At 49.5% G+C, this 14,781-nt stretch overlaps 1 protein-coding gene across 7 annotated transcripts in view; it reads right to left on the bottom strand.

Moving 5' to 3' along the window:
* The window catches only part of Myo10 (myosin X), a 191,124-nt gene that overhangs the window by 21,614 nt on the left and 154,729 nt on the right, over window positions 1–14,781 (bottom strand). For all 7 annotated transcript variants that reach the window (NM_019472.2, XM_030248368.1, NM_001353142.1 and 4 more), the window contains 6 exons: window positions 13,873–13,979; window positions 12,250–12,477; window positions 11,648–11,696; window positions 10,196–11,086; window positions 9,019–9,142; window positions 6,014–6,257 (listed from right to left, as the gene is read on the bottom strand). In NM_019472.2, the coding sequence (NP_062345.2) occupies window positions 6,014–6,257; window positions 9,019–9,142; window positions 10,196–11,086; window positions 11,648–11,696; window positions 12,250–12,477; window positions 13,873–13,979 (1,643 nt within the window). The remainder of the gene's footprint in view (window positions 1–6,013; window positions 6,258–9,018; window positions 9,143–10,195; window positions 11,087–11,647; window positions 11,697–12,249; window positions 12,478–13,872; window positions 13,980–14,781) is intronic.

The raw sequence follows: 14,781 nt of genomic DNA, 5'->3' as shown, positions 1-14,781 counted from the left end.
TAGTCTGTCTCAGCAGCTGTGCTTTGAGGATACCACTCCCTAGCTCCTATGCTGGATATGTGATCAAAGCAGGTACTTACAGGAAAGACTCCGAAGAGGGGATTAGCTATGACGCGCCACTATTGTGAACAGACTAAGGCTCTTGGGCTGGAAGTTGTTATGTTTTTCTCTTCCTTTAGTTTCTCTACTCCAGCCCCCTCCCACACCCCCCTTCTCCAATGCTGGGATTGAATCCAGGCCCTGTGCATGCCGGACAAGCACTCTACCACTGAGCTACATCACCTCTGTAATTTTTATTGAGATAGAGTCTCTTTAGATAGCCAGGCTGGCCTCAAAGTGGCAAGTCTCTGCCTCCGCCCTTAGAGTGAGGACTCAAACATCTGCTCCCTGGCTCACTCTGTTCTGAGAGCATGCCTGCCTTTCAGCCATGGATGATGTAGTAAGATGTGTTTCCTTAATCTCGGACTTCTTAGCATTTAGAACATGGGCAGCATAAATTTGGTTCATTAGCCGGGCGTGGTGGCGCACGCCTTTAATCCCAGCACTCGGGAGGCAGAGGCAGGCGGATTTCTGAGTTCGAGGCCAGCCTGATCTACAAAGTGAGTTCCAGGACAGCCAGGGCTATACAGAGAAACCCTGTCTTGAAAAAAACCAAAAAAAAAAAAAAAATTGGTTCATTAGAAATTACTCAGTTGTGGGTATTTATTTGTTAAACAGAACAAAGTGGCCAAGAAAGGAGCTTCCTATCACAGGCTGAGGCCTGGCTGGTACCTGGCATACCTTCCCCACCACTGCCTCCTGCAGGCTCCAGAGCCAAGGCAGACTTTGGTGTCATCCTGATCTCCTTTAGACACTCCCTAATTAATATCAGAGACTCAGTGTCTGGGACAGGTTAACTAAATTAGGGTAAAACACAAGGGTTTGTGTAGCAGGATGGGAGCAGAGCTGGCAATGCACCTGATGTTAGCATGGTCTTGAGGATCAGCCCGTCTGCTCTGATCTACGAAGCAGTGAATTTATTCACAGCAGAGCATACCAACATGACTGCAATTCTAACAGGCTGGAGACAGTAAATTGGTGTGACCACATTTCTGGACTCACTGAAACAAAGCTCAATGTATTCTGGGCCAGAGGCATGGCTCAGCAGGCAGTTAAGAGCTCTTGCTGCTTTTCCAGGAGCAGAGTTTGATTGCTAGCACCATGTCAGGCAGCTCAGAGAGGTGTGTAAGCTTCAAGAAGACCTGAGACCCTCCCTCTTCTGACCTTTGTGAGTACCCACATATATGTGAACAACCCCTTCCGACACAAATACACATAAATAAAAATCCGAGTTTTAAAGGAACAACCTAAACACAGATGGATTGTAATGTGAAAATCCCGTAAGATCAGGGGACAGAGAGATGAGGGTAAAGGTGAAGGGGAGAGCCGACTCCACAGTTGCCCTCTGATTTGCACGAATGAACCATGGCACATGCACTCGCACACCAACAGTAAGACCCTAGGGAAAAGGCGGAGCCTGTGGTGCCTCCTCTGCACAGAAGAGGGTAGCCTAGTGGGTCTCACGATGGAAGCCACCCTAGTTTGCGCTCCACTGATGGGATAAACACCAGGACCAAAAGCAACCCAGGGAGGAAAGAGTTATTTGTTACACGTCCAGATCACAGTCCATCACCGGGAGAAGCCAGGGCAGGAACTGGAGCAGAGGCCATGGAGGGATGGTAGTTACTGGCTTCCTCAAAATGGCACAGTTAGCCTGCTTTCTTATGTCACCCAGGGCCACCTACTTAGGGCTCACACTCCTCACAGTGGTCTAGCCTCTCTTACATCAAGCATAAATCAAGAAAATGCCCCCACTTGGAGTGGCCTGCAGGCCAGTCTAATCAAGGCTTTGTCTCAGTTGAAGTTTCCTCTTCCCAAATGACCCTGGCTTGTGTCAAGTTGCTAAAACCCAACCAGCACAGGTCCTCGTAGGCAGAAGAACGAGCCCCAGGAATACTGGCTCTTTCCCTCTCAAGAACTCAGACCCTCCATGTATGTTAAAGGAGGCTTCAGACTCCATGACCAGCCTCACAGCTCTGAACCTCAAAATCCCAGAAATGCTCAGAAACAAAGGCAGGGCTAAAGGAGCGAATACGCTTCTCTGAAGTGAAGAGGGCGGTGCTGTTGATGGGGCTCCAGTATAGCTGGGTTCCAGTTCAGGACTTCCCCCAAATGGTGACTAAAACAATAAAGCCAAGGCCTTCTGTTGAGAGAGCCTCGATCTAAAGAGAGCAGAGGGCATCTCGTCATGTTAGGAAACAAGCTCTCAGAGATGGCTGCATGGACAGGAAACAGATCGAGGATTACGTGGCCTGTCGAATTCTGCCGGTCCAGATGTGGGGCTACTGTGGGAATCCAGCAGAGCTGCAGTGCCTGGAATACCCTGTTAAACCCACATGTGCAGGAAGATACTTGGGAAAACAAAAACAGTGGTCAGTGCCCGATGATGCAAAGAAATCCACTGATTTCCTGGAACCAGAGGACGAACGGAAGGCAAGCATTCAGCCTGACTATACTATACAAAGAGTACCTCGGGGTAACCACGGGCGGTAACCATTAGGAAATGTTTTCTTTATAGAAACACTTTAGGCAATAGGAGAGTCCAACAACAGCAGACTCAAAGTACTCAGCAGAAAGAATGACTCCTAAACTGAGATACTGGGAAGGGAAGGAACAGGCTCAGCCAAGCAGTCGCGCGTAACCAGTGATGCCTAGAAACCCGGGAAAGAGTCTTTGACTCCAGCTGCACATGAAAGACAGGACAGAGGTGATGGGAATCTATAAGCCTGAAGATGTGTGATCTTACGTCAACCAGACATGTCCAACCCACGGGCAGGGCCCCATGGCCCAGGATGGCTGGGAACGTGGCCCAGATGTACTGAAAAGAGTGTGCGGTTTTGTGGGGTTTTTTTGTTTGTTTTGTTTTGTTTTCTTGGTTTTCTTTTTCTCTTATTGTACAGCTTTTGAGTGTGCACCTTGCGACAATGTTGTGCTGCAGCATCAAAAGGCTGGGCACAGGCCTTACTGGATTCTGATTAAAAGAAAGAGTCTACATAAGCAAGAAAACCAACAGAGTAGTCTCTGCTGCGCCGATGAGGCAACTGTAGGAAACATGGCAGGAATCTATGGTAGGCGGTGACACTCTCAATCTGGTGAGAATGGATTGTGTTCCCCAAAGCGTCCCTAAGAGCATACTAACATATTTACAAGAAACGATGCCAGCAACTTGCTTCAGCAAAATGCACTTGGTCAGAACAGGTCAGTGGTTGCTCTGCATGGCTGGAGAGTCACTGAAGCAAGGTAAGGACGTGAATTTTGTTTTCCCCTATTCTTGTGTGCACTGAATGGTTTTGCGTGTCAAGCTGACACAAGCTAGAGTCATCACAGAGGAAGGAGCCTCTGTTGAGAAAATGCCTCCATGAGATCCAGCTGTAAGGCATTTTCCCAATCAGTGATCAACGGGGGAAGACCCAGCCCATGGTGGTTGGTTCCATCCCTTAGCTGGTGGTCCTGGGTTCTATAAAAAAGCAGGCTGAACAAGCTTGTAAGCAGCAGCCCTCCATGGCCTCTGCATCGGCTCCTGGCCCCAGGTTCCTGCCCTGTCTGAGCTCCTGTCCTGCCTTCCTCCATGATGGACTATGGTCTGGAAGTATAAACCAAGTAAACCCCCCCCCCCCAAGTTGGGTTTTCTAGCAACAGAAACCCTGACTAAGGAGGGGTGTGAATAGCAAAGAAGAAGGGACATGATGCTGTCCCTTGGTGTCTGAGGCTCTAGGACTCGCCTCAGACACTAATAGCAGCTACTGCAGTTCCTCACATTTGTACGTGACCCGGTACACTGCCATATCTAGGTCGACAGTAATACCCCCCTGCTGTCCCACACTGTGTCAGCAATAGCCAGGGACAAGCCTGTGTCTGCGTATTCGGGAGCCGTGCTGTGGAACTCTACAGACCCAAACGCCCTCAAATCTAATCTTGCTCCTAGTGAACCCCCATTGGACAGTCTGGAAAGACCCCAAAGTTTGCTGTCTGTTCCTTGCTATTGGTTCAAAAATCAAATACACAAACGCCTTGTTTTGCCTCTTTTTCCTTTCCACATTCCCATTAGGAATTTTCCTAAGTTGCTGACACTAGCTCATGGAGAACAATCTTCCATTGTTAAGGCCGGTTGGTGACTTCTGGGGCTAATTTCATCTCTCAAAGCTCATTTTGCCACTTTCCAAATATTTGTGGTTTCCCGGTTCTCAGCAGCATGGGGTACAGGTTATTCTTAAACAATCAGATTTTTATGCCCAGTACCTAGCTAACTGGGAAAAACAGCTGACCCTTGCCCCAGCAAATTTCTAAAAACATTAAATTTTAACAAAAACAGTGGTCCCTTGACAGTCGAGAGCCTTGCTTCTAGATGGGACTGTTGGCTGGAGAGGTTGTGTGGTATCCAAACTGCAGCTCTGTTCTTCCAGTGTGGGGGAATTGCAGGCGAGGGGTTAGGACGCACATCACAGCTAGAAGCTAGCAATTCATCTCAAAACCCGCCTGGCAACCAGCTCCCCATTCAACTGCTGTATGGCAGCCAGATCGAGGAAGAACTCGAAGGGGCCGGCCCTCCACGTCTGCCCTCCCTTTTCCCAGTTTGTTGTGATGGGCTCTCATCATATAGGTCAGGCTGCCCCCAAACTCTCCGGTAGCCCAGGCTGGCCTCAAACTTTACTTCTCCTACCTAAGCCTTCCGGAGGAGCTGAGTTTAGAGGTGTGCATTATACCTGGCTTTGTTCAAGACAACTTCCTCTGCGGGCGCTGCATTACATTTCCAGTGGGTGTATGTTCAAGGGCCTATCTGTCTACTGTGTGAGAAGGAACATCTGCGTGTAATTGCCACCGCATATAAATAAATGCATAAGTAAGAAAATAAAGTGAATTATTCCAAGACTGAGGCTTGCTTTCCAGTTCTTTCACAACTCAACCTAGTGAAAGTGAACTGTCAAGACTGTCTGAGTATCTCTACCAGTCTACTGCAGCCAAGAACTCTCGGGCTAGTGAGATAGTTGAGTCTGTAAAGTAATTGATATGCAAGGTGCTCTCGGACCTAGGTCCAAGCTGCAGAACCTACTTTAAAATCTGGGTGTGACGGGAAGAGGCGCGTAGACCAGACCCAACTGCACTTGGCGTTGAGACCTCACCTGTGCTACTATCTACACATACCCCTCTCCTTATAATGCCTCTAGCAACCTCTTGGTAACTCAGGACACTCCTGCCTGCCTTGAACCACATGCATACCTACCTACTCTAAACACTGAAATAAATGTCCCCTCCCCTTACCTACCACCAAATGAGAACAGTCTCTAGTTCATCATACTCCAGTTACAGCCAGGGAGAGGGGATTTAAAAGAGACTACTGGGACTGAAATTATTTTGAGTCCACGTTCCCTGTAAGTAAACACTTAGCAAGCCCCCCCTATTTAACAGCTTATGCCTATATATAATTAAAAGCCAATGCATTATGGGAAGGGTATACAGCAAAGGTTACATAACTAAAATCTGTCCATCAAAATAGAGAACCGCCCATATTACACCCCTAAGTACAGACTATTGCTCCTGTAAGTCCAATAAAAGACACCCCCAGGTGGCCTGCTGTAACCCCACAGGGGATTTCTGTGTCGGTACTTGTCTGTACCATCAATGTGCTTTTGCATAGCTTCTTCTTTTCCTTGCTAGTTGGTAAGGGAAAATAAGAACCAGCTGAGTGTGTTGGCACGTATCAGCAAGTCCAGCACTGCGGAGACAGAAGTAGGAGGATTCCCTAGGGTGTACTGGCCAGGCAGCCTAACCTATTTGGCAAGTCCCGAGCCCCAGGGACAGACCGCCTCTAAAAGGCGGCTTCTGAGGAACGCTACCCTACACTGATGTCGGCTCCCATATACACACACGCGTGCACACATCAGCTTAGTCAAGAAGCCGAGCTGCCATAACATACTTGGCGGTGCGGACTTCCACGGTGCCCTTGAGCTTCTCCTCGCTATCGTTTTCAAAGTACATCAGCTTCGACTGGCGAAGGACAAACCAGCGCTTCTTCCAGTTCCTCCGGGACAGCGTGGAGGAGCCCCCGCCTTTCTTGTGCAGCCAGCCTTGCTTGAGGGCTTCCTGCTTGGAGCGGAACCACAGGAAGGTCTCGTCCTTCAGGACACACCAGCGGCGCTTCCAGGAGTTCATTAAGCCACCTGTTTCCCCACCCCCAAGAAAGGGCAGAGAAAGGGTTACAGAGTCAATCAAGCCAAGCCACAAAATCCACAGGCCATTTTGAGCCTTGCCTCAGCGGACACGCACTCAACAGACCCTTGCCCGGTGGAGGAGGGGCTTGGGGCTTCTGCTTGGTGTGCAGAAGATGATCCGGCCCGGCTGTATCATCCAAGAACGTTGTTCCACCCCGACAGACAAAATGGCTCCTCCTCAGTTATCTGAGAAGTCCCTTTAAGCAGCCCACATGGCAGTAGTCAGTGACTGACAGTCTACCCAGGAATGACTGGGGGTGTGAGCAAGCCCCGTCCCACGGTCTCCTCCAAGTGCCCCAGAGTAGTGGACTGACAAAGGTCGTGCGTCCCTTATATGACAGATGCAGGAATAAGCACTGTCAGGCGCGCTAGCATTGCTGATGAGGTCTCACTTCCAGGGCAGGAGGAAGGCCAGTGTTTTGGGCAAACACATCTTTTCATAGGAAGACATCATCATCTGACGTGGATTACGGATGCAAGGCAAGAGGCTGAGACTATAACAAGCAAGCAGGAGTGCGGAGTGACCTGGTCAGACTGCAAAACTGAGAAGATGCTGGTGGATCCAGAGCTAGCCCACTGCCTGCCTCCCTCCCGGCTTGTCATGTGGGACTGAGGACCAAACCCAGGACGGCAGCATCCTAGGCCACCTAACCTATGCCACCCATCCCACCCCAGTCCATTTCTTAACTTGATTTGGAACTAGGGTCTTATCATCAAGATGCGTAGGCTGCCCTCATGCTTGCCCTCCTCCTTCAGCCTTCTGAGGGACTGGGACAATAGGCACATGCCACCACACTGGGCAGAAAATGTCTTCTAACTGAGATAACATGGGAGAACGCATACAGTGTTACCTTTTCTAGGATGGCCTGACCTTGGTAACCAGACTCTCTGCAGACATAGGCCAGGCATCCTACTGCCCTCACTCAGAAATCTCTATAAAACAGTACATGGGAGAACACAATCTACAGCTCGCTATAAAACTGCTCATGCTATTCCTTTCTTTTGATCAAACGGTAACAAAAGCAAGGGATACCTAAACATGGAGACTTAAACCCCAAATGACAGCGCATTCCTTTTACAGATCAGAAAGCAAATCCAACGGACCTTTTCCTGGCATGAATGGACGCAGAGACAGCCCATCCCCTCCTTAAAATACCCTGATGCTCTCTTCCCTCCTTAGACATTCCAACCGTCTCCACTCAACTGGCTGAGACCTTGTGTGCTGAAGCCAAGACAGGGCAGTTTCTCCACAGCAGGTTTGCCAAGGACTCTCACAATGAAACATTAGCATAGTTTTGATTTGGGACTTTCATCTTCACCTTTGAAGATGGGCCCAGAGGAAAACTGTAGCACGAGCTTGTCCTGTTGTCCTATTAACTTTAGGTGATAAATCTTCGTGAAATGCGTCAACAACAGCCGCTGCAGCGGCCCCCTCGGTAGCTTATGGGAACTGCTCAGAACATGTATGTGTACGATTTGAGGATGACCACTTGGTATTGGATAAGCAACAGGGAGGCTCTTCCCTGGAGAAAATGTTTTCGGCTCTCGGCATTCATTAGTCTCTTATAGCTCTTTGTATAGGATTGGGTCCCCATGAGACGTCCCCCTTCTGTGTCTATTGCTTGTTCAGGTCTTCTGTGGGCAACCAAGTTCTTGAGACTTCCCTGCTTTCTCAGATGTATTGCTGAGTGCTAAGAATTCCCCAGATTTGCATTTCCAAGCAGTGACAGGCAGGCAAGCAGGCAGACAGACAGAGAGACATACACACACACAGAGACAGAGACACAAGCATGTGCTGGTGGGAAAGTTAAGAGAAGAGCTAGAAATAACAAAATACTTGCTGATGGAGAAATGAGGAAGAGAACAGGCTTGCAGATGCAAGGCGGGCATGAACTGGCGAGTGTTTCCTTTATCTTGCCCTGTCTCCACGCTCCGGACCTTCCCCTCCCCAAGCCTTGGATCCTCCGATCCTCTGAGAAAAACCGGGTTCCCTCTCTATCCATCTATGTGAATCTGCCAGCAAATCCTGGTGACGATTACAGTTTCCCATTATGCCAGACCCTGACAGAGGCCCCAGCACCAAAACATCTAAGCACAAGCACGCGTCTGTAATGAAATCAATTCCTAAATGGCAGGTGCCTGGAGGTGTTTAATGTTTAATATTTAAGTGCAGCATTTTTGATGTTGACTAGCAACTAGAATTGATGCCAAAAAATCTCATCAAAAAGTAGGTGTGATGAGTAGTCTCACAGGCTGTGTCTCCATGGGGTTCATCACATCTTTTGAGGTTGTGTGTGTGTGTGTGTGTGTGTGTGTGTGTGTGTGTGTTGGAGGGTATGGGGGGTTTATTAGTATGGGTCCCAGTGACTTCCAGCAGTGATTGAATTGACACTTGCTTGCACGTATGTATATGTGAGTGAGAAGGAGATGCCAGGTGAAGAGTGTGACCAAAAATAGACGCTGCATGTTTACAAATTCTTCACCTTACCCATCTCCTACGCCCTAGCAAGGGAGTCAAGTTACATTCGTCAGGGCAGTAACAGCCACATTGCATCAACCAATGTTCTTCATGTAGCTAAATGGCTTCTCACTGAGGTGAGGGGACTTTCCATAGCTTTACCCCCACCAGGGTTGTGGAGAGTTGAAGGCTGTATCCTCCCCCACCCCACCCCCCCCCACCCCCAGGGCTATAGAGAGTTGAAGGCTGTACCTTTCATGTACAGAAAACTGTGGAAATAGGGCAGTGTGACGCAGCTATACACAGAGTCTCGCCGGTAGGAAAGTTCATCATCTGTATCAAACCTGGAGTCGAAGTCCTCCTCGCTGTCTTCAAACTGGATGAGGAGACAGAGGAGGAGAGGCAGAGGTAAGCAGAGGACGGGAGTCGGGTAAGGAAAACACCCGGCATGGGCTAACCATCTTCAGCGCCACACAACGGAGGAGGAGCGCTCCTGACTCGACGACACTGCTACTGTGGCCGTCCAGGGAATTCAGAATGTAACAGAGAACTCAGACACAGCATCTGCCAGTGAGCTGACCCAACACTTACACTATAAGCTGACTCTAACCCAGAGACTCCACGCTAAAGAGGATGTTTAAGGGTCTCATTTTAATCAAGCCACACAAGAGTTAAAGAAACTCAGCCAGGCAGTGGTGGTGCACGCCTTTAATCAATCCCAGCACTTGGGAGGCAGAGGCAGGTGGATTTCTGAGTTCGAGGCCAGCCTAGTCTACAGAGTGAGTTCCAGGACAGCCAGAGCTACACAGAGAAACTCTGTCTTGAAACAAACAAACAAACAAACAAAGTTAAAGAAACCCTTAAGTTGCTATGCCAAAAATATTGGTCAAATCTGAGGAACTAAAGACAACATTTAATACATAAGAGAAAAAGCCAAACGTAAGAAAAAAAAAAAAAGAACACATTTAAACTATATAGATTCCCTCCTTATTAAAAGAAATACATTGAGTGGCTTGGACTGTACTTCAATACACCCCAGGAGAGTGAGTGGGCCAGCTTCCTCAGGGTCTGCAGAAAAGCCATGCTGAGCCTCATTTTTAAGATGCCAGTTCTGGTCTATCTATGACTACACCATTCTGAATGTGCCTGATCTCATCTCCAACCAGTCAGGAGTTTATGGCTTGGCAGACGGCTCTGCTAGTGAAGTACGTACACTACCTGAGTGGATTCTCAAAGTCTTTGTAAAAACAGCTTGAGTTGTTTAGACCTGCTTATAACCCTAGCACTAGGGAAGAGAGGTAGGTGGATCTCCTGGGTCACTGGCCAGCATAGCCCACTATAGACTCCTGGGTGAGGTCTAGGCCAATGAGAGCCCTCCCACCCCCACCCCCACTCTCCCACCTTTAGGGACAAGATGGCAGATACTCACGGAGGACTGCGCCCCTTCTGAGCTGAACCGGTACGCTCCGGAACTGTTGTAGGTTCCCACGGAATACCTGTAGTCGGGGGACCACTGGCTTCCATAGGAGTTGGAGAAAGTCACGCTGCTGCCTGACGTGATGGCGCCATCCTCGTAATCGTCCTGGTCATAGTCATAGTCGCCGTCGGGGGAGGGCAGGTCGCCGTTGTTCTGCGGCATGCAGTAGGTGGACTCCCCACTCGAGGAGTTGTGCAGGCTAGCGGAGTCCTGCATGGACGCAGCAAGAAGCACCGTACTGTCGGCACTGGGGCTGGTGGGCACCACCGTGTAGTTCATGTAAGGGTCCTCCTCGGATGAGTCGTCGCTCGTCCGGATGCCACTCGTTCGCTGGTCGGAGTGGCCGTGCTCGCTGGGGTTGGGCGAGTCCTTGAAGGCGTCGTCATCCGCCTCGAAGCCCTCGTCCACCTCCTCCTCCGCGGGGTAGGGCTGGCTGAAGTTGAAGTTTGGCTTCTCTCCGCTGGCACTCTCGGCAAGCTCACTGAGCTCTTCGCCCGAAATCTCGCTCCCTACCGACAGGGAGCGCTCGATGTTGCGGACGCACTCGTCGATCTCGTCGAAGTTGAGCGACTCCAAGAACTCCTGGGCGGCGCGGCAGGCCTCATCCTCCAGCCTGCGCAACTCCTCATCCCGCAGCTGCTGCAGCTTCTGCAGGGAGGCCTCGGTCAACGACAGCTCCTGCCGCTCCTTCATGCGCTGCAGATCCTCGATTTCCTTCTCCAGGCGGAGGATCTCCTCCACCTGCTTGTTCTCCCTTTGCTTTTCCAGCTCCCTGGTCAAGTCCGCTTCCCTCTGGCTCTTCTGCAAGGCTTCCAGTTCTTGCTGCCTCCTTGTCTCTGCCTCCTGGACCAGGGGCAAGGTGGGTTTTAGAACAAGCACCTTCTTCCTGTTCTACACACTGAACTGTGGCCCCACCCAAACGACAAGCTGAAACCCTAACCCCAGCGCCTCAGAATAACTACTACGGTTGGACAAGGGGCTTTTAATCGGGTGACTAAGTTAAAATGAGGTGGGGCCCGATGACTGGAGCCTGCATCCAATCTGAATGGCGTCCTTATAAAAAGAGGACAGTGGGAGTCAGACACCTGAAATGAATATCAAGGACGGACCACGGCGTGAGGTGGCCACCCATGGAAATGGCAACAGAATGTGAAGGCGTCTCTAAGACACTAACATGGTGTTGCTCTGCCACAGAGAAACCATACTTCGATTCACACTGAAAGCCCAAGACTTTCTCTACGCTCCATGCCACTGTGCTGGGAAAGAGAGTGCCCCCGAAACATCCCCTCAGCCTGTGTTCCCACTATCTCCTACTTTATTTCCATTGTGAATCTTCAGACCCAGTGTCCAAGTCTGAAGCAGGAAGGTAGTACATAAAGCCCCAGAAATCGCTGCGCTCCTCACCTGATGGGCACGGAGGAGGTCAGCTTCTCTTTGCGCTCGCTCTCTTTCTCTAAGAAAGGGAAAGAAAAGCAGCTGGTGAAAATCAACAACCTTGACACCAATCTTCACCAGCTCTCCTCCTTCGGCAGTGCTGGGGGGCTCGTCTGTCCGAGGCAAACACTCTATCGCTGAGCTATGTACGCAACCCGGAGAAGATCTTTGCCAGTTAAAAAGGAAGAAGCGGGTTGGGGAGATGTCTCGGTCTGTAACGAGCTTGCTTTCTGAGCAGGAGCCCTGAGTTCAGACCCTCTGCATCCACGTGGTGTGATCTGCAGCAGCACACACCTGTAATTCCAAGGCTGGAGGAGCAGAAGCAGGTGGCACCGTGGAGCCTGCTGCTCAGTCACTTGTCCAGAACAATAAGGCGTCTGACTCAACCCCTGCCCTCCACGTGCACGCAGGCACGTTACGTACGCAGGCACGTACACAGGTCAGTCAGCCTGCTCAGATTTGTAAGCTTCAGGGTCAGCGGAGAGCTCTCCCGGTCCCCTGGGAATCCCTAACGGGCCAACAAGGATAACCCTCCCAGTGAACCGTTCTGTTTCAGCCGGCAGAGCACATACCTTTCCTCTTCCTCTCTCTTCTTCTCTTCCTCCCGCCTCTTCTTTTCCTCCAGCTCCCGTTTCTCAGCCAACAGCTGCCTGTAAACCCTGCGTGCCAGCTGTCCTCGCAGTTGCTTCTGGAACACGATGGCTGCCTTTTTCAGGTGCAAAAATTTCTTCCTCGCAAGGAAAGCTCTGTAATTCTTCTGTATGGTCACCACACCACAGAGGACCTTTCTATATTGCTTTCTGCAAGAGAGAGCGGCCAGCAAGGCATTGAGGCTGTGAGCCAGTCAAATGAGCTTACAACAGGACTATAAGACAAAAGAAGAGGACCCAACAATTAAGACAAAAAGGAGAGGATCCAGACTTGGACCCGGTCTCTTATTATGGAGACTGGCAGAGGAGGAGACTTGGGCCTAAACAAAAGAATAATACCAAACAAAAGAAAGTCAGAATGCAATCATTATCCTGGCTAAATAAAAAGTAATTTACTAATTACTAATACTAATTTAGTGTTTACCCAGTGTGGCATAAGCTGGATAAACGCAGCCAAAGAGGACCTGATATGTTCATACAAACGCCAAGGAAGCAAAACACATGGGGCAGCAGGACAGCCCCATGTTTCAGGAGAATGGAATGCCTGGCATTTTACGTGGTCTGCAGAGTACAGCCAACCAACTGACCACGAGTCCGAGTTGGTAGCACATTTCTTTAGTCTCAGCACCTGGGAGGCACAGGCAGAGGTCTCTGAGTTTGAGACCAACTTGACCTACACTGTGAGTTCCAAGCCGGCCAGGCCTAGCTACATAGTGAGATTTTTATCACAAGCAACCACGAAAGATGCGGTATCATTTTTTAAGCAGCTAGGGAATGGGTCTCTAGACAGTGATATGGGCTGTGGATCCTTCATCCCCAAACCTCAAATCTGCAATTTCTTGAATGCTGAGATGATGCTTACAAATGTTCAGAGTCTAGAGGGAATGGCTCAGCAGTTAAGGGCATAGGTTCCTCTTCCAGAGGACCAGGGTTCAATTCCTAGCACCCACATAGCTATCAAACACGCGTACACACACACACACACACACACACACACACACGGTAATAGGAAGTAGATACATAAGACAAAACACTCATAAATATAAAATGAAGTAGATCTTCATTCAGATTCCTGGGCTAGGGATGCAGGTAGGAGGTAGAACTTATGTGTAGGATATAGGATGTATGAACAAGTACTGGGGTAGGAGAAATCAATGTTCAGTACAGAAAAAAATTCAGATCTTGGGGTACTTTTGAATTTCTGACTGCCAATCAGGAGAGGCCAGGCAGATAAGAGATTCCAATATGAAAAACTCCAGAACCTGAAATCCTCATGAGCCCCAGTGTTTAAGACAAGAGATACACTCAGGTAGCAACGTCACAGGACAGAGCTGCACCCCAGAGGCTTTGGTGGAGCCCATGCAGCAGCCTAAGTGTCTCGTGTAACTGCTAAGTGGACATTCTGTCCAGGTGAGGCTTACAGGGCAACTGCTGGGGTCACTTACAGAGATCTGACCTTGGGGACCTCTGCATTCCCACAAACCACCCTACTGGGGGTCACAGCCCTCCTAGAGCTTCGTGTCCCTCCCCAGGTGTGCTTCTTACCGTGCCAAGTAGCCTAAGATGTGAGCTCGGATCACCATGGCCGCACGGTCAATCTCCTCTTCCCGCCTCTTTTCCAGTTTCTGCTCCAAGGATTCTCGAAGGAAGACCTGTCCACAAGGGGGACAAGTGTCAGAGGAAAAGAATAGGAAAAAAAGGTCAGGGCCTGCCTTTTGGGGCAACATCTGTTTCCTTTCTACTGGCAGTCTGTTACAAACTCCCACAATAAGGCTTTTCAGTCCAGGGCATTTTACATGGTCCAACTGCCATAGACATTCTAAAATCCAATCAGGATATCTGACTAGAAAACCACAAAAGCACAGAGTCAAGCCTCATCCTCCTTTGTTATGGCTACATTCAACAGGTGACTGTCAGATCGCCATTAAGGTTCCTAGTGTCTCCTGCCATTGTGGCCAGGGCACACAAGGTCACACACCAGCAGCAGTCTTAGACAAGAGTCTTAATGAAAAGAGACACAGAGACTGGCATAGGAAGAAGAGAGGCGAAGGAATGAATCCAAGAAAATCCGAAGGTATCATAATTTTGATATCTCGTGGGAACCTACCTTCTCTCCATGCCTGCTAAGCAACTACCATCAGGCTATGTCGGCTTCAAAGGTTTACACAAAAACGTACTGACACCAAGAAGGCGGCTCCGGGCCCCAGAGAAACAGCTCAGTGGTTAGGAACACTTGCTGTTCTTCCAGGGGACCCGAATTTGACTCCTAGCACCCACACCAAGTGAATCATGATTACCCATACCTCCCAGTTCCCAGGGGTCCCACTACTCTTCTCACCTCCCCAGCCACCTGAACTCATGTGCACACACCCATACACAGACACATAGTTAAAAACAAAATTAAACTTTTTTAAAAATGAGGAGAAAAAAATTATGGAATCTGAGGGTGTAATT

This window comes from Mus musculus, chromosome 15 (assembly GCF_000001635.26).
Source record: "Mus musculus strain C57BL/6J chromosome 15, GRCm38.p6 C57BL/6J".
Classification (NCBI taxonomy): domain Eukaryota; kingdom Metazoa; phylum Chordata; class Mammalia; order Rodentia; family Muridae; genus Mus; species Mus musculus.
This window is presented reverse-complemented; position numbering and strand designations above follow the sequence as displayed.